Raw genomic sequence first — 22,509 nt, forward strand, 5'->3', positions numbered from 1 at the left:
AATCCCATGGCCAGATTCTCCCCCTCTTCCACTTCCTCCTCTATGGACAGGTCCTCCCTCCCCTTCTCCGTGGCCAGCTTCTCCTCCTCCTTTTCCTCCTTCTCGTCCTCCTCTCTGGCCAGGTCCTCTTGCTCCTCCTCCTCCATGGCCAAATCCACCTCCTTCTCTTCTTCTTCCCCCTGCATCGGCACATCCTCATCCTATTCCATTCCTGGGTCCTCCTAGTCTATTGCCAGATCCTCTTATCTCCTCTTCTGCCTCTTCTTCTCCCCCCTGCATGGCCACATTCTCCTCCTTCTCCTCTGTGGCCAGGTCCTCTTCCTCCTGCTCCTTCTCCATGGCCAGATTTTCCTCCTTCTCGTCCTCCTCTCTGGCCAGGTCCTCTTGCTCCTCCTCCTCCATGGCCAGATCCACCTCCTTTTCTACTTCTTCCCCCTACATCTGCACATTCTCTTCCTCCTAGTCTGTAGCCAGATCCTCTATTTCCTCTTCTCCCTCTTCTTCCCCCTGCATGGCTACATCCTGCTTCTTCTCCCCTCTGGCCAGGTCCTCTTCCTCCTGCTCCTTCTCCATGGCCAGGTTCTCCTCCTCCTTTTCCTCCTTCTCGTCCTCCTCTCTGGCCAGGTCCTCTTGATCCTCCTCCTCCTCCGTGGCCAGCTCCACCTCCTTCTCTTCTTCTTCCCCCTGCATCCACACATCCTCGTCCTCCTCCATTCTTGGGTCCTCCTAGTCTATAGCCATGTCTTCTACCTCCTCTTCTGCCTCTTCTTTTTCTTGCATGGACACATCCTCGTCCTCCTCCATTGCCAGGTCCTTTTCCTTCTCTTCCTCCTGGTCCAGGTCCTCCTTGTCCTCCTCTGTGGCCTGGTCCTTCTCCTTGGCCAGGTCCTCCTCTTCCTCCTCTGCAGCCACGTGGTCCTCCTCTTACACCTGCTCCATGGCCAGGTGCTCCATTCCCGTGGCCGGGTCCTCCTACTCTTCCTCCAGAGGCAGGTGCTCCTCTTCCTGCTCCATGGCCAGATCCTTCTCTTCTTCCTTTTGCTCCATGATCAGGTGTTCCTCCACCAGGGCCACATCCTCCTCTTCCTTTACCTTCTTCTTCCTCCTCCTTCTCTGCAGTCAAATCAGCTTCCTCTTCTACGGAGAGGTCCTCCTCCTCCTCTGGAGGAAAGTTCTCCTCCTCCTCTTCTGCAGACAGCTTCTCCTCCTCCTCCTCTTTTTCCTCTTCTGCAGACAGGTTCTCATCCTCCTTCTCCTCTCCTATCTCTTCTGCAGACATGTTCTTCTCCTTCTCCTCTTCCTCTTCTTCCTCTTCTGCAGACAGCTTCTCATCCTCCTCCTTTTCCTCTTTTACGGGTATGTCCTCCTCCTCCAACTTCTCCTCTGTGTCCAGGACTTCCTCTTTAGTCATGTCCTTGTCCTCTTCTATGGCTAGGTCCTCCTCCTCCTCTTTTTCTGTGGTCAGGACTTCCTCCTCCTGCTTCTCCTCCTCCTCTGTCTCTAGCTCTTCCTCCTCTTCCTCGCCTTCTGTGGCTGGGTCTTCATCCTCCTCTGCCTTTTCCTCAGTGGCAAGGTCCTTCTTCTCCAACTGGTCCATGGGGGTCTCTGCATCAGAGAGACAAGGGCAGAGGGGGACTCTTGCTGCAGCTGGGGGGAAGAAGAGGAAGGACAGGGGTGTGGTGGGGAGAGAAGATTTAATGTTTCCCCCTCCAATGTAAGCACCACGTGGCAGAGAGTTCCCCACACTACCCCTCCCACAGACCCCTCAGCACCATGGCCCCATGGCAGATGGGGCCCTTCACTGTCCCATCCTCCCTGGGACTTGCCCCAAAGCATCAGGATCCCACTTCCCAGTAGCTCCCCCCATTTCCCGCTGCAAGGGGTGGCTCTGCGACTCCCGCTGACGTCATTGGGCTCAAGTGGCTCAGGCCAGAGCCCTGGGTTGGGGTCCTCCCAATGACTCAGAGAGTGATTGGGTGTTAATGGCCCCGTGCTCCTCCCCGTCCCCAGGGCGTCTCCTCACCTGCAGTGGAGGAGCACTCAGCTTCCATGCTCCAGGGAGCCTCCAGGGAGTGGCCGCTCTCCCCTCCAGCACCAGTTGAGCTGCTGGGGCAGCGATCCTGCCCTGGGGATGCCTCCTGCTGGTCCACGGGGCTGGGCTCCTGAGGGCTGGCCTTCCAGCAGAAGCAAACCCAGAGCTGCATTGCCTGGCTCCTCTCGTGGCCTGGGTCCTGCCTGCCCAGACTGAACTTGGGCCACCTCCATCTTGGCCTGGCTGTTGTGTTGCTCTGTTCAGCACCAGCCCTGGGAGCTGGTTTCCTCCTGGTGAGCAGGGCCGAGCAGGTCCATCTCCTGGGCTGTCCGGGAGCTGCTTCCCATTCCATGGGGATGGAGGGGCAGCTCTCTGTCTGGGGATGCTGGCAGCTGCCCCCCTCTGGCTCTGGGGCCACCCGTGGAGTCTTCCTCCCAAGAAGCCTCCTGAGCACCTCCATCCTGGAACTGAGCAGGGAGCAGCCGTGAGTCTGCGGCAACACAGCCTCTCGCCAATGGGTCTGTCTGCCCCCCAGCTGGGGTGACTCCCTGTCATCCCATGCCTCCCAGGGGGCATCTGGACTGGGATCTGTGCACACTGGCAGGGCTAACCCTGCAGGCTGCTCCCAAAGCTCCCCCAGTGTTGGAACCCCCAGGGAATCTCATCCCTTTAGAGCAGTGGGGTCACTGACAGAGACCTGTAGTCAGTCTGTCTGCATCCCCAGGCCACACTCCCTCCCTGGCCTGAGAAGGCAGAGAACCCGGGTGTCCAGGCTTCACTCCTGAGCCAGTGGCAACAGCAGACAGGTGCCACCTGTTCCCCAACCCCAGCTCAGCAGCTACCAGCTAGTGGACATCCCAACTTCAGCCCCCCACTCCTATCCCCGCTCTGCGCAGCAGACCGTGGGCAGGCCCCCAGTACGGAGCAGCTGGGTCAGGGATGGCTCCAGGGGGCGGGGGGCAAGGAGGTGGGAGCTGCAGTGGAGCAGTGTGCTGGGAGGAGGGGCACCCTTGCCTCGAAGGCACACAACGGCGCTCCCAAGCACAGTGGCCTGGTGTGCTATTAATTCTCATGACAAAAAATAATGCAGTAATTTGGTTTGAGTTCATCACATGCATTAACTGCAATTAATTGACAGTCCCAAAAATTAGTTTCGATTACAAATATTTGCACTGTAAAAAAGATAAAATAGTGCCATGCAAATGCCTGTTCTCACGTTCAGGTGATCTTGGAAATAAGAAGTGGGCAGCATTATCTCCTGAAAATGTCAACCAACTTGTTTGTCTTTGCGATTGGCTGAACAAGAAGCAAGACTGACTGCACTTGTAGGCGCTAAAGGTTTACGTTGGGTTGTTTAGGAGTGCAGTTACGTAAAAACCCACTACATTTGTAAGTTGCACTTTCACGAGAAAGAGAGTGCACTACTGTACTTGTACGAGGTGAATTGAAAAGCACTATTTCTTTTATCTTTTTTATGGTATAATCAAAAATAATCATATACAGGGAGCACTGTACACTTTGTATTCTGTTCCAGACGGGTGGCCGTGTTAGTCTGAATCAGCAAAAATAACGAGTCCTTGTGGCACCTTAGAGACTAACCAATTTATTTGGGCATAGCCCACGAAAGCTTATGCCCCCAAAATTTGTTAGTCTCTTAGGTGCCACAAAAACTCCTCCTTGTTTTTGTATTCTGTGTTATAATTTCAAATCAATATATTTGAAAATATTAAAAAATCCCAAAAGATTGATAATACGTTGCACTTGGTATTCTATTATTGTTTAAGAGTGCAATCAAAACTGTGGTTAATTGACAGCCCTACTTATTGGCTTTGGATGGAGCCCAGCAGAAAATCAGTAGGAATTCTTTCCCAAACACTCACCCACTGGCCTTCTGAGCTCAGAGGGTTTAATGTACCTTGTCTGATCAGGACTCACTACTGCCAGGAGTTTGAGAAGTGTCTATCCCTTCATTGAAGAGATTGGATAGGCGAGTGGCAGCCTGTAAGTCCCCCTCCCCAACAGTCCGCACAGCTGCTTGGAGGGGGTGTCACGAACTCTCGTGATGGTAGTTGCGGGTTCTGGCAAGCCAGGGTAAAGGATTTTTTGGATAAATGGATAAGGAAGAGCCAGGGCCCATACCAGGTGCAGGGGTCACCCTGGGATGAGATTAAAAAGGAAATGGAGGCAATGTTAGGGAACCCAGAGGGATGGGGGATGGTTGAGGAGCCCACCCTCCTTGGTATATGGGTAGTGGAAGAAGGTCTCTGCCCATGGGGACTGAATACCTTTCAGGGAAAGGAGGCACTTCAGTCCGCTTATGAGAGGTTTGACATAAGGGCAGCATTACGGGAAGCTGCCAAGAATCTTTCAGGTTTGGTGCTGCTTCAGCAAGGGCTGCCGAAGGGTTGTAAATTAGTTAGGGGAGTGAAAGATGATTTGGCAAAACAGGGTTTAAAGTCCAAAGCAGAGTTAACAGACTACCTTTAGAGACTGGAGCTGGGACTTGGTCCTGGGGGAGTGGAGAGAAGGAAGGGGAAGAGAAAAAAAAGTTTCAGAGTGCAACCTGCCTTTCCACACTTTTGTTTTTCTGAAGTTTTAATAGAGGGTACTTTGGATACGTATGTGAGATGTCAAGAAGGAAGTTTTTGTTTAATGATAAAACCCAGTTATATAAATGTAACTGTATGTGCAACTCTGTGCAGTCACATTGGATAGAAGCTTGGTCATTAAATTATCCAAAGGGGTCAGGTCGAGTGGCTACTACCACCACTACGCTTCTGTCCCCAGAAGCCTTTACAGCTATTCTGAGGGAAAATGGGCCCTTTTCCCACAGAAATGGTCTATAAGGGACTGCTGCAGGCAGCAGGCAGAGAGAATCTGAGCAAAATTATTTGACTATTGGGTAATGCAATCAAAATCACTAAAGGACGTAAGGGGTTTCTATTGGAACTTAACTTGGCTGCCCCTGGTTGTGTCTAGTTGTACAAGATGGAAGTGTAGTCGGGGTACAGTTGTGTAGAAAAGAGTAATCAGAGTGCAAGAAATGTTAGGCAAAAGAGAATTTTCTGTGTGCGCACAGGTAAAAGAAAAGGAAAAGGGGAGGAATGATGGGAACACTGAGCCTTGGGGTGGCTCTGAGGGATCAGATTGTTGCTCTGGTGGGTGTGCATGAAAACTCTGTGGGCATGGGAGGCAGTTACACCTTGTGTAAAATTAGTACGGCTAATATAATATTATGGAGGTTAAACTATCTGGAAGGAATGTTTGCATTTTCCCAGGATGTGTACAGTGCTAAAATCTGAAACTGTGTCTCAGCTGTTACCTGAGAATAAACTTAAAGCTTGGTACAGCAGAGAAACTATTGCAAACATGGACTGTTGTACAAGAGGGGAAACTGAGGTACACCACCTCATGAATTTCATAAATGACCAGTGAGTGGGGTAATTCACTAGCCTGACTATAGAACAAAATAAGGACAGCCTGGAGGTAATTCTTCTGTTTTTCCTGCAATTAGCAAGGACATTTGTAAAAGAAAGTGGTATTATCATTAATAAGCAATAATCTGTCCCCACCAGGGGGTGGAAATTGTTTCTTTTGTTTTTCAGACACTCTACAAGCAAGCTGGCGCCAGCGGAAGAATAACTCAGAATACCATGGATCTATGTTTTGTGTTGTTTGTCTGGTGGTGTTTGTCTTGTTGCTAGCATTGCTGTGTTTGAATGAACAGAAAATCTCATGATGTGGGAGGGGGATGGCTTCAAAAGGCTGACCTGGGGGGGGGGGGGGGGCGGGAGATGTGTATGGGAACGCAAATGCTCAACTAGGAGGCCAGCACCTGTGTAATAGCTACCGTGGTACCTGGAAATGGAATGGCAACTAAGGTGGTCCCCACAAGCCCTATGGAAATAATGAGAAGGGGAAGAGCTCACTGGGAATCAATGGAGGGGTGTGTAAAATAGTGTAAATCAACAGACGATGTTTGGATGTGCCCTTCTCCTATGCCTATGGAGGAGCAGAATCAACGGCCTATGCAAGGGGTGGACAATTGGGTGTACTGTGTATAAGGGGTTTTGCTGGGAATGTACATATTACTGGGGGCACAATTATACCAGCCCATAACCAAACTACACACATCTACATGCTGCTATGTGGACTTTGGTGCACAAATGGATCTGTGAATCTTATTGCTGTGAATAATCAAACCAGGGCATACTGCCTGATTCCATACCAAGTGGTCAAGCTGGTTTGGACAATATCCCATTTCTCTGTGAACATTCAGTGGATTTATGATATGGACAAAAGCAAGCAAAACCTGCAGGGGCAGCTTGTTGCAACTGCCAGCAACTGGACACATCAGATCGTCACCCTGTCGAAGGAGGAGAGGCAGTGTTTTGGGGGTGTCTCAGATGTTGGACCATACTGCAGTGGTCAGGACTCGGTGTTGCTGTGGATTTTGTATTGTTAACTGTACTTGTGTTACGTTGCATATGGAGATAACCTATAAGTAATAAGCCCTCCAAACCCTGCAGTGTACTAGACAACCCGGACCCAACCTTCTCGGGCCCACTCTAATGGGAAGTCTGGAACACTAATTGGAATAGGTGTGGTATGCCCGTATGAGAGAAGGTGCAGGGCACTAGACTACACAAGGGGCAGTGGGACAAATGGAATATCGACACCTTCCACCTTGATGCCTGGCCCTATCAGGAAATGTGTCACCATATGTCCTATGCTTTTCCAGGGATACCTGGGCAGGAGGATCCCAAAAGAAAAGAAAAGAAAGGGATGGAGTGTTAGGATATAGATATTCAGGCCTGTCTGTAAAGGCCTAGACTCTAAGAATTTAGGTGTATTCTTATCACTTGGCTAGTTATAAAGGTATAAAAGAAAGAATCAAATTCACTGTCTGCCGGTGTAAGGTCCTTCTCTTACTGTGACAGTCTGAGGCCCTGTTCTTAGGCTAAGGCCTTTGGCTAAGCAACAGAGGCAGCCATAAGCTGGGAAACGACCGGTCACATCCTCACATTCCAAACTAGTCACATTGAAAGAAGGTGCTATTGGGCTGTTAGGAATACAATCCTGTCCTGATTGTGCCTATCAGCTCCAGAGAAAGGGAAGTGCCTAGAAAATATAAAAGGAAACTTAGTTTGATAGCATCCTGTCTGGCAAGAACTCACTTATCAATAGCTGCGATGTGAAATCCTCACTTCTGTATTGTTTTGTCATTATAGTTCCCACTTTGCTGTTGTTTGTCTGTATAATCTCTGTCTGGTTCTGTGATTGTTCCTGTCTGCTGTATAATTAATTTTGGTGGGTGTAAACTAAATCAGGTGGTGGGATATAATTGGTTACATAATCATGTTACAATATGTTAGGATTGATTAGTTAAATTTCAGGAAAATGACTGGTTAAGGTATAGCTAAGCAGAACTCCCCATATAAGTTTTACTATATAGTCTGCAGTCAATCAGGGAGTGGGTGGGTGGGTGAGGAATGGAAACAGGGAATGGGGGTAAGAAAATTGGAATCATGTTTTGCTGAAGGGGGAGATGGGAAAAGGGAATGGGGGTAAGAAAATTGGAATCATGTTTGGCTAAGGGTAGGAATGGGAACAGGGACACAGGTGTAAGGCTCTGTGGTGTCAGAGTTGGGAAGGAGGATACTAAGGAAGGAAACTGGAATCATGCTTGCTGGAAGTTCACCCCAATAAACATCGAATTGTTTGCACCTTTGGACTTCGGGTATTGTTGCTCTCTGTTCATGCGAGAAGGACCAGGGAAGTAAGTGGGTGAAGGAATAAGCCCCCTAACAGAAGTGACCTGCCCAGGGCCCCACAGCAGGGCAGTGGAAGGCCAGAAAGAGAAGTCAGTAGCCCTGCAAGCCCTGCTCTGAGGCCTAGCTCAAGCCTTCTCCCTGTTGCCTGCGGCTCAGTGGAGCTTCTTCCCTGCGGGGGACAGAACCAACCTGGGTCCTTCTCTTGCCACCTGCTGACTCTGCCCCCAGGGGCCCTCTTAGCACCTGAGTCTCAAGGGCTGCTGTGCCCTGGGGAACGGTGTCGTGGGACCTGGGGAACGGTGTAGGGCCGGATAACAGACTGGGATTGTCCTCCATGCACAAGGGTTCAAATCGATCACAATCCCCCCAGTAACAACACAACAGGTCAGGGAGCTAATTCAGGAGAGGGAAGAAAGGCCTGGGGCTAAGGAAAGAACAGGAGCAACTAGACTAATAACCCACCAACAATAACAGCATTTACAAGGGGCCCAACCCCCACACAACCAGCTCCCTCCCAGCGGACAGACGTGGCCCAGTGGCCACCAATAGGGTTCAATGTCTCCTTTTGTAGAAGAGTGGGAAGGTCAATGGGCAATGATACCAGTCAGATCTGTGTTCTTGGGGAGCTAGGGTGCAGTGTCTGGTCTGTCTGACTCATGAAACCCCAGCCCAACCAGTCTCTGCTTGAATCAAAACCGATTGGAGAAAAGACTTGCAGAGAGCAGTGAAGGGTGTTGGGAGACACACCTAGACCCCTCCTGACCAGGGTGACAAGATTAAGACTTCTCCATTAGCATACAAAATGCAGAACAGAGGCAACTCCCCTAGCCTCATTTGCATGACAGATGGGACAGGGAGACTTCTCCCTTAGCATACAGAATGGTGAACAGAAAACCGCACTGAACTATGGGACCAGAAAAGCAGGGAAGCACTGCATCATGGGGGATCTCTGCTCCAGATGTTACTGAACCTACTACACCTGTGAGGCTAGAAATCAAGAACTGTGAGATCTGTTAATGGCCAGTGATCAGAAGGCAGGAGCACAGCCCTTACCTGAGGCTACAGAAGCTGCAGAAACAATTAGAATGCAAAAGGCTTGCAAAGACTACCATGAGGATTCCTTTCCCCAGGAGCTTTTCGAAGCAGCAATTCACCCCTCACAGAAATGCTGCCCTTTACCCTCTTCACCTAGGGCTTGCTCTAAAGGAACACTTCCCTGAGCAACCACAGGCTCTTTCTGGCTCGCACTTACATCCAGAATCACCTCTGGCCATTCAGGCGGATTCCTACACAATCCCCTTTCAGGCAAACTGCTAGACTTCCTAGATAAAAGCTTAGAAGCATTCTCCTTCCCTTTGCCACACACAAGCTCAGGAATCTTGTCCTTCTGGCTACCAGTTACCACACCATCAGTAGGTAACACAATTAAATCACCTTTCTCCTCTCCTTGAGCCCTGGCTAGGCTATCACCCTGATTAGACAGAGTTGCTACACCCTTTCCCAGCCACACATTAGCAAGAAGCAAAATACAAGCACCAGAATTGTCTGGTCTCTGGGATTTTGCTAGGACATTAACTGGATGCACCCTAGTTACAGTGCCATTCTCCCTAGCGGACACAAACTTAGGAGCAGTCCCTTCCTGGGCTTTCGTTGAATCCAGAACCAACTCTGAGACAAGTGTACTATTCTCAACCAGCACAGGCTGAAAGGCCCCGTCTGTCTGCTCCACAGACAAAGAAGAGACGGAGACACATTCTCATTTCCCTTGTCCCAGCACACAGGGCTGTTCGCAGACAACTGCTTGGAGACCGGGTTAGCTCCCTCCATAGGCAAGTCAATACCCCTGACAGACACAGGCACATTTCCTTCACTCTCACAATTCTCCACACAGGTAAGGTATAGGGACACTCATCTGCCACTATCCTCGCCTTCCCAAACTGCTGACTAGACAAAGCCATCAGCTCACAAGGCTGCCTAGGCTCATCCCAAATCTCCTTACCAGGCATAGTGCCACTCCCCACAGAGAAACTGCGGCTCTTCTCACTACTCTGAGCTACTTCCAGCAAATCACAGTTACCCTTTTCAGCTTCACTTTCACAAGCTGTACGAGCCATCATCCATCAAAAATCTACCTTTTCCTTCCTCAGTTAGGGCTTTAACCTGACCATCTTCTTCTGAGAAACATTTTCCTGAACAATGAGTTCTTTCTGCTCTAATTCCAGGTTCACTTCTGAGACATTAGACAGACATTCAGAAACTTCCTTCACAGCCAAACAGCTCTTTTCCTCAGACAAACCTTTGGAGAAACCCTCCCCAGGAAAAATCATTGCCCATAATAGACACCGGTTTAAGATCATTTCCTTCCTGGGAGTGGCTAACTGGACTGAACAAAGCTTTAATATTTTCCCCAATCAAAAGATCCTTAGGCAATAACTTCCTTACACCAGCTACAACTTCATGCTTAGGAACCATTCCTTTCAAGGTGGATTCTGGCTAAAGGCACGCTTACCGTAAACTCATAGAGGACAACAACATTCACACTCTGATTTGGGAAGTAATCTTCCTCTTTGACAAGATCTGATTAACTAGAGCCATGATAGAAGCCATAATTTACCCTCAACAGCTTTTACACTTGACTTTTACATTCTCTATGAATTTTTCATTGCCACTCCCATACAGAGCATTGGCACAATTTATGGGGCACCCCCTACTGAACTCACAGTAAGAGCATTTCCGTATAAGGTGGCAGTGTTGGGGTAGATTTGGTTACACCAAGACAACTGCTCAGAGTTCTCCAACATACCAACATTGCCTTCTCTCACTGGGTCAGTTGTATAGAGGATGGTCCTTAATGGGCCATCAAGCAGGCTAGGCAGAGCTGACACCAACTTGTCTGGGGTGTCACCCAGAAGCATAGCATAAGTTTGAAATACAGACAGTACAGAGCCAATATTCATAACTTCAACGACAAAAATGATACACACGTATAGACAGCATCATCATAACCAGCAAACCAGAACCGTGTCTTACACACCTCATTTGACCCCCTTTATATAAGATTTGGTGCCACTACAGGACCTTGGTTGCAACAATGATCTGTACGGTTCAAGTCAATAACGTCACAACATGTTAAAAGGAATACATGAGAACACACTTTGTGTTAAAAGGCCTTGCTATACTAATGTTTCACAGTTCATGCCTATAAGCAGTATTGGAACTTTTCACAGACGACAAGACATTCCAAGCCTAACGTGCTGTCTGAAAAGGGAAACTGAGGCACTCTACCATATTGCTTTCACGGCTCGATGCCAAGATTCCTGTACTTTGAACAACATTAATATCTTCATTGACTTGATGTTAATTGGGTTCCAAACATTTGCCAGAGCTTGTATGATAAACTAGCTATGTTCTTTTGCTCTCGGCAAGATCACATGAGATATACAGGAACTATGCTGCAAGAACAGATCCAATCCATTATTGTTCTAACCAAATTTTACCTTGAGTTTGTAAAGAGATTCAGTCCTGTTATTGAACAGGATTCTGATCAACCATAGTTGTGATATACTGGTATGGCTTCTAACCCAATACTTGCTGTAGTAAGACAGAACCAAGGATAGGGAGCTCTTGGGATGCAGACAGTGATGTTTGTGTCATCCCTTCCTGCATCAATTGTGCGTTGGGGGTGTGACGTTACTGACATGAACTGGGACCGTATACCTCACTGTTGCAACCAAGATCGTTCAGTGGCACCAAGTCTTGCATAAAGGGGGTCAAAGAAGGTGTCTCAGACAAGGTTATGGTTTGCTGGCTATGATTATGCTATCTGTAGGTCTGTATCATTTTTGTAGTTGAAGTTATGAATATTGGCTCTGTACTGTCTGTATTTCAAACTTATGCTATGCTTCTGGGTGACACCCCAGACAAGTTGGTGTCAGCTCTGCCTAGCCTGCTTGATGGCCCATTAAGGACCATCCTCTATACAACTGACCCAGTGAGAGATGGCAGACACACTTTGTGACTCAGCAAGGTGTGCAGGAACATGCCTATGGACAGAACTCTGAGGTTTTTCCAGGCCATGGGACGGACAGCTTGTCCTCGGGACAAAGAAAGTAGAGACCACATGGCAAGAGACTATAAAAAGCTGCTGCAGCTCCTCCATCTTGTCTTCAATCCTGCTTCTTACCTCTGGAGGGACTTTGCTACAAAGGGAAGCTCTACACAAAGGACTGATGACCCATCCCAGCTGTGGATGGACTCCAGAGCCTTGATTTGAACCTGCAGTTTATTCCATCACTGCTACAAGCCTGAACCAAGACCTTTGCCCTTACTGTATGTAATTGATTCCATGTAACCAATTCTAGCTCTCATCTATATCTTTTTCCTTAATGAATAAACCTTTAAATTTTAGATTCTAAAGGATTGGCAAGAGCGTGATTCATGGATAAGATCTGATTTGTATATTGAGCTGGGTCTGGGGCTTGGTCCTTTGGGATGGAGAGAACCATTTTTCTTTTACTTGGGTATTGGTTTTCATAACCATTTGTCCCCATAATGGGTGGCACTGGGAAACGGGAGTGCCTAAGGGAATTGCTTGTGTGACTTGTGGTTAGGCAGTGGGGTAAAACTAAAGTCGTCTCTCTTTGGCTGGTTTGGTTTCGCTTGGTGTGCAATGGAACCCCAGGTTTGGGCCATAACTGCCCTGCTTTAAGGAAATTGTCCTGAGTTGGCAGGTCCCACCAGTTGGGTCCCCCCAAAACCAGCATCCTTACAGCTTGCACACACCCACCTCAGCAATTATCAGACCAATTCTAGTCATGAATCCTTGATATTCAAAATACTGAAGCAGCCCATTAGCATTGTGAGCTCCTGGGAAGAAAACATCACCCACAGCCAAGAGTGATCATCTCATCTTGTCTAGCCTGGAGACATCTTGTCTAGCCTTGTCTAGCCTGGAGACATCTTGTCTAGCCTTGAGTCATCAGTTTAGCCATAAACAAATCTTTTACCTAAGCTAAAGATCCCTGTAGCACTCCAAATCCTGTGGGGTTTGCTCATCAAGTGGTTACTACCAGTACAATTGTGATGTGAAAGCAGGGATAGGGACGTGCTAAACCTGTGGCCTTTTAGGTTGCAGCTTGAAAGTGTTTGCTGGCCCCTCCTATCGAACCCAGGGGCATAGAAAGGGGACAGCTTAAAAGTGCTGATTGACCTGATCTGCTCAGACTTACTCTGTTAGTGTGCGTGGGTGTGTGCGTGTTCCTCTGGTTTTATGGCTGGAGGATGCCGCCCTGGGGAACCTAGGTCCTGCAGGATAGCTCCATTGGGAGGGTGCAGTGGGGCAGCTGCCCCACTCCTGGAAAATAAGGGTTAAAAGCAGCCCTGGAGAGGGCTGCAGCAGGGAAAGGGATTAAGAGGAGCTGGGGAAAGCTCAGTTAGGGCCCAGCTGGCCCTGATAGAAGAGCTGCAGGGCCAGCAGGCAGGGGAATCTCACTCTAGCCCTGGATGGGAAGGGCTAGCTGCCTGGGAGCAAAGTACCTGAAGCTGAACAGTGCTGGGGAAGGGTAAAAGGGAACTGGGGAGCTCCAGCCTGGTAAACCCCCAGGCTGCAGGCCTTGTTGAAGGTCTATGAAAGGTACAGGGGCTGCAGAGGGGTAGCCCAGGGATAGGCAGAGGCACCTTGTCCTAATCCCTTATCAGTGATGAGTGGCCATTAGTGACTGCAGTCTGCCACAGTGAGTGGGGCCTAGATGACGACTGGCAGTAGCCACCAAGGCAATGTGGGTTGAGAGGGTTGGGAGTTCCCCTGGGAGGGGAGACCCAGAGTGTGGGGGTACTGCTGGGGCAGAATCCCAGTGTAAAGGGCACCAGAGTCGGGGAGGGACACGGGGCCAGCGGCAGGCGAGACACCAGCCTGCAGAGGGCGCTCCGTAAGCTGGAAAAGAGCTAATTCCCAGACAACCAGCAAAGGAGGCGCCGCCCCGGTGAGTCGTCGCCTTGCCACAGAGGGGACTTGCAGAAGGGAGGAGTGGCGCTCCATCTGAACACACAAGTGACATAAGCAGCACATGGACAGAATTACAGAACCCCCCGCTCCCCAGCAGAGTAACCCTAATCAAGGAGCCTACCCCACAGGAACGGGCAAATCTGGTCCCAGCACGTCCCCGGCTGCGTTGCGTCTCCCTCCGCTCCACTCCACCAACAGCCAATGATCCAATGTAAACCAAGCCCATTGTCTCCGAGCGCTGGCTTCTGATTGGCTCCCCGCGTGTTCCGTCTGCGCCCGGCATTCCAGGCCCCCTGGGACGCGGGATCCTGAGCTCTGCAGCCATCGCGGCTGTAGGCCAGGGGCGAGTCCCCTCCAGGCTGTGCCGGATGAACTCCCGGGCCCAGGGGGCTCATGCCCAGGGGCCTCGGGCAACTTGGGGGGCCCTGGGAAAATCTCATGATGCGAGGGCTGGATGATTTAGCTGCTGCGCCCTCTCTTCTGCTGGCCGTGCTGGCCATGAGTGGGCAGGGGTGGCAGGTTTGTAGAAATTTTGGTGGTGCCCAGAACCCGCCCCCACCCAAACTCCTCCCCCCACCTGCCCAAGGCTCTGGGAGGGAGTTTGGGTGGGGGAGGAGGTCTGGGGTGCAGGCCCTCAGCTGGGGCAGGGGATTGGGGTGCAGGCTCTGGGAGGGAGTTTGTGGATGGGAGGAGGTGCAGGGTGAGGGGTTTGGGGTATGGGAAGGGCTCAGGAAGAGTAGGTGTGTAGGGGGTGAGGGCTCTGTCTGGGGCTGTGGGGCTTGGGGTTTAGAGAGGCTCAGGGCTGGGGCAAAGGGTTGGAGTGCTGGGGTATGAGGGCTCTGACTGGGGCTGGAGATGAAGGGTTTGTGCTGTTGGAGAGGACTCAGGGCTGGGGTAGAGGATTGGGTGTGGGGGGATGAGGGCTCTGGCTGGGGCTGGAGATGAGGGGTTTGGGGTGTTAGAGAGGCTCAGGGCTGGGGCAGAGGGTTGAGGGTGGGGTGTAGGGGGGTGAAAGCTCTGGCTGAGGGTGTGGGCTCTGGGGTGGGGCAGGGCTGGGGATGAGTTTGGGGTGCAGGCAGGCTGTTCCGGGCCGGGGGCCAGAGAGGAGGACTTCCCCCAGCCCTTTCCCTGCCGGCAGCAGCGAGCTCTGGGGGAGGAGCCCCCCTTTCTTGCCCCCCAGCAGCACACTCACCCCCACCACTGTTGCTGCATGTGATCCTAGGGCCCCTCTCAGGTCCAGGAATCTCCCTCGCCTCCCCCGTGGTGGGTGCCGGGGGGAGCTGCGTGCGCCTCCTCCCCTGCTGTTCCCCTGCCTGTAGCCGCACTGGGGGCGAGGGATGGGGCTGCCCCTTGCCCAGCATGGGGCAGGAGCGGTGACTGTGGGCGGTGGCCCCCTGTGCTGGAGGAGGGTCCCGCCGGAAAAGGGAAGGTGTGAGGTGGAAGGGCAGGCTCAGTCAGTCTGCTCTGGGTATCGAGGGAGGGGCACCAGGACCCTGGGGCAGTAGTTACTGCAGGGAGGCAGCATGCAGAGGCAGAGACCTTCTGCTCCAGGGCCCGGGGAGGACGCGGGGGGCCGGGGGCAGCAAGAGGGGGCCGGGGGACACTCGGGGGGAGACGCGGGAGGGCGACGGATGGGGTCAGGGGGGACAGCTGGCTAGAAATATGGGTGGAGCTGGGCCCCTGGCCTCTGCATATTGCTGGGGCCCAGGCACCACGTGGAGAGAGAACTCGCCGCCCCGGTGCCTGGGCTACGGCTTCTTGGGTGAGCCGGTGCGGGGATCAGCTGGTGAGTGCGGCTGGGGGAGCAGCAACAGACGCTGCCTCCCTCTCCTGCTTCTTGTTTTTTTTGCTGCTGCCCATGACTTCTCGCCAGCGCTGGGGATGGGCCCCCTCTGCATCCTCCCAGGCCTGTCCGGGCAGCCAGGGTTCGGCGGCAAAGGAAGATGGGGAGTATCACCTCCTGGGGAGTCTCCTCCAGCCCCAAGCTGCGTGGGAATCAGTGGTGCCGGAAATGGGGGGCCAGGGCTCTCCCACTTTTTCACTGGGGCAGACTCTGCTCCCTTCCCCCCCGAGGCCCCACCCCCCAGCCAGGCCAGTGTAGAGCCTGGCCAGGGACCCCGGGCTGCTGTAGGGAGCTGCGGGGGACCCTCCACCTGTCCAGGGTGCGGGGGGGGTGGGACTGAGAGCACCCCCCGGCCTGTGTCCCTGTCTCTGGGGCTCTCTGGCCACCTGGGGCAGGTGGCGGGTCTGCCACTCTATCTTCTCACAGCTGCCCGCGCGGCTCTCCCCGACCTGGCTTTGGCCTGGGGACTGAGAGCCGCAGCCCGGCCACAGTAAGAGCTGTGGGGGTTTCCGGGAGCCGGGACATGGGCAGGGGCCTGCTTTCACCTAACCTCCACATTGTGGGGGGGGGGGGCAGGCTCCCCAGCCCCGCTCCCAGCTTGGCCCAGGGTGGGGCCCCTTGCTCCCCCCCCCCCCACACACACACTTTTGGAAGGGCTACAATGCCCTTGGTGGGAATCTCCACTCCTGGCAGGATTCATACTATCCCGAGCCCAAACAGAGCCGAGAGGATGCGGGCTGTAGGATGGTCATAGAATATCAGGGTTGGAAGGGACCTGTCAAGGTTCCTTCCCAACTCTGAACTCTAGGGTACAGATGTGGGGACCTGCATGAAAACCTCCTAAGCTTACTTTTACCAGCTTAGGTTAAAACTTCCCCAAGGTACACACTATTTTACGCTTTGCCCTTGGACTTCCACTGCCACCACCAAACATTTATCTGGGTTAATTTTTATTAGGAAAGCGTCATTTGGAAATGTCTTTCCCCAAAAAAATCCTCCCAACCCTTGCACCCCACTTCCTGGGGAAGGTTTGGTAAAAATCCTCACCAATTTGCATAGGTGACCACAGACCCAAACCCTTGGATCTTAAGAACAATGAAAAAACATTCAGTTTTCTTTTAAGAAGACTTTTAACAGAAGTAAAAAAGAATCACCTCTGTAAAATCAGGAGGGTAAATACCTTACAGGGTGATTAGATTCAAAACATAGAGAATCCCTCTAGGCAAAACCTTAAGTTACAAAAAAGACACACAGACAGGAATATTCATTCGATTCAGCACAGCTATTTTCCCAGCCATTTAAAGAAATCATAATCTAACACATACCTAGCTAGCTTACTTACTAAGTTCTAAGACTCCATTCCTATTCTGTCTCCGGCAAAAGCATCACACAGACAGACACAGACCCTTTGTTTTTCTCCCTCTTCCCAGCTTTTGAAAGTATCTTGTCTCCTCATTGGTCATTTTGGTCAGGTGCCAGCGAGGTTACCTTTTGCTTCTTAACCCTTTACAGGTGAAAGGATTTTTCCTCTGGCCAGGAGGGATTTAAAAGGTGATTACCCTTCCCTTTATATTTATGACAGGACCTCAGGAGGTTATCTAGTCCAACCCCCTGCTCAAAGCAGGGCCCATCCCCAATTTTTGGCCCACATCCCTAAATGGCCCCCTCAAGGCTGGAACTCACAACCCTGGTTTTAGCAGGCCAATGCTCAAACCACTGAGCTATCCCTCCCTATAACCTGCAGGTCATCAGCTGCCAGGAGAACATAGATGAAAGAGGGGACGGAGGCCGCTGGGATGGGGAGCTCCCTGCAGCCAGGGGAGCTGGGGAAATCCTCACTACCTCAACCCCCATGGGCAGCCCCCAGGGAACTGCAACCCCCACGAACACGGGGGCTGAGGTGGGGCGGTCCTGCTCAAGGGGGGGATCATGGAAACCCCCCACCCTCCCATACACGCACTTACTGTGGAAGTCCCCATCGCCTCTTCTTTGCCTCTCAATGTTCAGTCAACCCCAGCGTGATCATTCTCTCCGCTTCTCTTCCAGATTTTTTTCCTGTGTCTTTTGGTGATTGCAAAATGTATGGTGAGAGAGAGGCTTTGTTTGGGTTTTTTATGCCACCAGCTACAGTTTCGAGGCCTTTGCACGCTCCTATCCCTGAGTATCACAATGCAGCATTATTTACCACATCCTAGTATGTCATGATGTAATCCCATTTACCTCCCCTGCACCTATGAGAGCATGGTGGTGCCCACCTCCCCATGCACATGGTTCACAGCCTTGGCATCTTAGTGTGGGTTCTTGCCTTGTCCATTGTGACAGGGCATTATTCAGCCTGTGCTCATCTGATACGAGGCCTTCTTGAGTTCTCCCACCTTAGCAGTGGATGAAACACCATAGTGCTATTTACCCCGGACCATACCTTTAAGATCTTTTTGTGTTTTTTCCCCCTCACCCAGCATGGACCGATGTGGCTGTCTTTACACTGGGCCACAGCTTCCAGCCCCAGCTCACTCAGCTACCAATTTCACAAATGAATTGTGGCCCACCCAAGTTTACTTCACAAAGTTGGTCAGTGCAAGCGACTGTTGACATGGGCTAATGGGCGTCTCTTGCTGTGTGAATGCCAACGCCAAGCCGGGTTGGGGGATAAAACCTAAAGGACAAACCCAGATAGTTGTAGATGTAAGCAGAGTCAGGATGAGCTCCACCCTGACATCTGGTGGTGAGTTGTGGCAAGTTGTGGAAAAGAACTTCAGGGGCTGATCTCATTTGCATAGGCACACCCACCCCGCCTAGCATGAGCCCATAGCTGCCCAAATGGTCTCACTTTGGCTGCTGTGGGATCCCCAGTTTCTCTGTTATTGGGGCAGGAAGAATAAATTGTTATTATCCTGATTATGTGAATCAAGGCCAGTGGAACTGTACTTGGCCTTTTGTTATGATGGAGGAACTCACCATCAACTGAGTAGCACTCGCTAGGCAACAGACATGGGTTCCAAAACTCAGTGAGCTCAGAGAGGTTGTGGGTAGCTGTTAATATGTGGTGGTATGGGTCCCTGAGGAGACCCTAACATGTTAATTGCACTTTTTCTTCTCTGCACTGCAAAAGATCAGAGTTAATTTTGATTCTATTAGGGGTGTAGTTACAGACTGCTGAGCTGAAGTCATTTTGGGCCAATGGTGCACTAGCCCTGCAGCTCCTCTACTACAACCTGACATCATGAAAGAGCGAAACTTCCTAAGCCCTGGTCTACGCTAGGAGTTGAGGTCAAATTTAGCAGTGTTAAATTGATTTCATCCTGCACCTGTCCACAGTATGGAGCCCTTTTTTTTTACTTAAAGGGCTCTTAACATTGATTTCCTTATTCCACTCCTGACAAGGGGATTAGCTCTGAAAACGGCCTTGCTGGGTCGAATTTGGGGTACTGTGGATGCAATTAGACGGTATTGGCCTCTGGGAGCTATCCCACAGTGCTCCATTGTGACCGCTCTGGACAGGACTCTCAACTCAGATGCACTGGCCAGGTAGACAGGAAAAGGCCTGCGAACTTTTGAATTTCAATTTCCTGTTTGGCCACCATGGCAAGCTGCAGGTGACCATGCAGAGCTCAAGCGATAAGAATACACCTAAATTCTTAGAGTCTAGGCCTTCACAGACAGGCCTGAATATCTATATCCTAACACTGGATCGGGTCCCTTTCATCAGGAAAATGCTCCCGTGGTCTCAGCAGGTCACAGCTGGGAACCGTACCAGAGCTGAGTCACTCCTTCTTGGGGGGTTAAATGCAAAACGAGGCCTGTTGCCCGTCACTGACAGGAAAGGTGGGCAAGGGGAGAGGAAGAGTAGAAAAGAAAAGAAACCGGCCCCGAGGTAAGAAGAAGTCTTGTTTGGTAAAAGCCCCCGGCTAAGAGGCATGAGATCGGAGTTCTCTGCTCAGCTCTGCCAACAACCTTCAGTCCGACCCGGGGCAATTCGCTTCAGGGCTCTGTGCCCAGCTTCCACCCTCTGGAAACCAGGGAGAAGACATGGAAAAGCATAATGTTAAGAATGTTTCTTTCTGCTGCAGGGACGAAGAAGGAGCCATCGGAGACGAAGGAGAAGTGGGAAAAAGGGAGCCCAGAAGAGCAGGAAGAAGAGTGCGCTCCCGTCTCCTCATTAACGAGCATCTCCCCTAGGACGATGGTAATGACGCTGTGTGGCTGTGCTCATGGAAAGCACCCCTTGCTGTGTGTGTTCATATCTCCCGGAGCTGGGATCTCTGACAGGAGAACGACCTGCCCCTTGCTCGGGGGGCTGAAAAGGAACACTCTTGAAGTGTGATCAACTCCAGCCAGTCTTTACGAGTTTCTCTGGGTTGTCGAAGGAGGCCCAGTTTGACAAGGGGGTTTAGGCACCTCAAGAAGCCCAGAGGTGCTTCGTGGGATTGGCAGACGTGCCTGGCTCAGGTGCCTGATTCTGAGGCACTTCCCATGGCCCACAGGCACGGCTGAAAGTCAGACCAGGCCCATCCCTGCCCTTGTCGGGGTGACCCGCATATCTCCTGGCTGTGGGGTTCTGGCCCATCTCGTGGCACCAGGACCACTTCGAGACAGAACCGATGAGTCTGCTCTCCAGCCTGAGCTAACAGCTGCATGGGTTTTAGCTCCTGTGGCAGGGGCTCCTGCATTGAGATCCCAGGTTCGATCCCGCCTGCCGACATCTGGGCTCCGTCCGAGTCACAAAGGCACCTCGACGCCCTTGTGACTCTTGCTGTCAGGGACAGAGCACCCTGCAGCGCATACAAAAGTCTGCAATTCTGGGAGCTCCTGAGGTGCCAGGGGGCTGGAGTGTGGAGGCGAGTCGGCCACTCCGGTGTGCTCGGCTGCGTCCTCAGCTGCGGGCATCCAGGACAGACGGTGCTAATCCAGCGCCACGCAGGCCAGCCGCAGCAATCCCCAGGGGCTGCCCTGGGACACCCGGGCAAAGGCCTCCAGCACCCCAGGCCCTGGGTTGAGGTGACCCTGGAACCGGGCCCCCAGGAGTAACATTGTGCCCAGTGAGTTCTGACCTACAGGAGCCTGGCCCCGGAGGCCCACGGTTTGGGGTTCTCCTCAGCCAGGCAGACTCGCTCCTTCAGTCTCAGCTACTTTCTCTCCTGCCGGCGATTCCTGCCTGTTTTCTGGCAGCGCCTCACGCTGCGGGGTGGGGAAGGAAGAGGGTGTTTCCCTTTGGGCCCTATTCTCACTCCTTTCCTCGCAGACACTGTGGGCTGCCAGAGTTGCTGAGCCAATCTCCTCAGGCGCTCGGGGTGGGATGGGACATGGGGCAGGTTCTCCAGTGAGCCCTCGGCGACACTCAAGGAGCAACTCGAATGGGCTTTGCAGGACATTGAGGCTTTCTCAGCAAAAGCTGGGCGTCCTGGTAGGAGGGGCTAGAGAGGGAGGAAATGGGGTGGCCCTTGGGGTCCCCGCACTGCCCGAGAACCTCCCGTCTCTTCTCAGGAGAGGGGGACAGAGCGTGGACGAAAGGCTGAGGAAACCTTGGCACCTGGGGAGGCTTTTTAAGAAACGGGCTCAGCCGGAGTCTCCAGGCTCCCTCGGCGCTGGCAGCCTCCCCCGGGGACAGACTGTTCCAGGGCAGCTGCCCGAGGGAAAAACTCAGTCCCCACAGGCTTTGTCCCTGTTCATTGCAGACCCTCGGGGAGCACCCTTCCTCAGACCCGCTCCACGCCCTGCTGATGACAGCCGTGCAGGGTCTGACAACACCCACCCTGCAGACATTTAGAGCCGCAGAGGAAGAGCTGAGGGCCATCGTATCTCTCCACGGAGACAAGATGGAGAGAGTAAGACGCCCGCAGTGGGGCAGGGGGATGCTGGGCAGAGTGGGGGACGGGAGAATCGCCTCTCCTAGGAAACCGTTCCTGGGACACACTGGCATGGTGCTTTGAAGGTTGGCTCAGCCCCTTGCCATTCAGCGCTTGGCCGCGGGGATCCGCGGCGTCAGGTTTTGAAGTGTTCTCTGCCCGAAGGAGCTCTGACACTTCCCTGAGGACGCCCAGCCACACTGAAGGTGTGTGACAGCCCCAGCCCGGGCAAGGCAGCACTCACCTAGTCTGCTGACGAGCCTCCACATTAGGCTCCAGGAGCAGACATGGTTTCCTCAGACATGCTGCAGGGCCTTGTTTTCCAGCTGAAGTATCAGGAAGAATTTGGCTTTGCACGTCTCTCTCTGTCTCTCCCAAGCTCTGATCCCGTTTCCCACCCCGCTAGCAGAACAGGTCACCAGAATCCCCCACCCAGGGCTGTAACTCCTGCTCCTTGTTCGAGAGAAGCAAGACCCATGACCAATTCCTCATGGAAGAGCCCTCGGGGGGGCTTGTCCCTCTAGGGTCTTTCTAGCCTGTGCTGCAAACTCTGCAGCAGGAGCCTGAAAGCCTCCTGGCCCTATGGACTTGGGCTCCCAGGGCTGGCACTGTGGGGCCAAAAGAGGAATGCAGACTCTTCTGGGCTTGGGCTGGACTTTGATCTCTGAAGCCCAAGGAGGAGGGGAGCTTCAGAGCCTGGGCTCCAGCCCAAGTCACCACGTCTACACTGCTGTTCTTGGTGCCAGAGCCTGAGCCCGAGGGTAGAGAGCCGGCTTTAAGATTTGTTACGGCAGGTTTTACAATCCCGCAGCACAGAGGTTCTCCTTAGGGCTGGGTCTGGAGCTGGCTCGCCCCATCCAACCAGCCCGGCCTGCCATCTCTAGAATGGGCTCTGGGGTCTGGAGCAGTGGTTCTCAGCCTGCGGCCCAATCAGCACAGAGCTGCGCCCCATGGGACATCCTCAGGGCCAAACAGGTAGGATTGGATGTGGCCCACAATGGAAACTAGGT

The 22,509-nt window shown here is 52.3% G+C and overlaps 1 protein-coding gene across 1 annotated transcript; it reads right to left on the reverse strand.

Moving 5' to 3' along the window:
- Window positions 1-224: 224 nt before the first annotated feature.
- On the reverse strand, window positions 225-5,593 carry LOC311528638 (uncharacterized protein). Its single transcript, XM_084643908.1, has 3 exons — window positions 4,318-5,593; window positions 2,024-2,499; window positions 225-1,647 (listed from the first exon to the last, which is right to left on the reverse strand). Exons 1-3 carry the CDS (start codon window positions 4,374-4,376, stop codon window positions 227-229), a joined length of 1,956 nt encoding a protein of 651 aa, XP_084500034.1. The 5' UTR covers window positions 4,377-5,593; the 3' UTR covers window positions 225-226.
- Window positions 5,594-22,509: the final 16,916 nt, after the last annotated feature.

The sequence above is a fragment of the Lepidochelys olivacea genome (assembly GCF_965140295.1).
Source record: "Lepidochelys olivacea isolate rLepOli2 genome assembly, chromosome: 11".
NCBI lineage: Eukaryota > Metazoa > Chordata > Testudines > Cheloniidae > Lepidochelys > Lepidochelys olivacea.

What these genes read in the sequence shown, in the direction of transcription:
- LOC311528638 (XM_084643908.1), bottom strand. Translation starts at nt 4,376, where the DNA reads ATGCTGCCCTTATGTCAAACCTCTCATAAGCGGACTGAAGTGCCTCCT. An exon ending in GTGCCTCCTTTCCCTGAAAG is followed by an intron (nt 2,500 to 4,317) that starts GTATTCAGTCCC and finishes CTCCCTGCTCAG; the next exon opens with TTCCAGGATGGAGGTGCTCA. An exon ending in TGAGTGCTCCTCCACTGCAG is followed by an intron (nt 1,648 to 2,023) that starts GTGAGGAGACGC and finishes TCTTCCCCCCAG; the next exon opens with CTGCAGCAAGAGTCCCCCTC.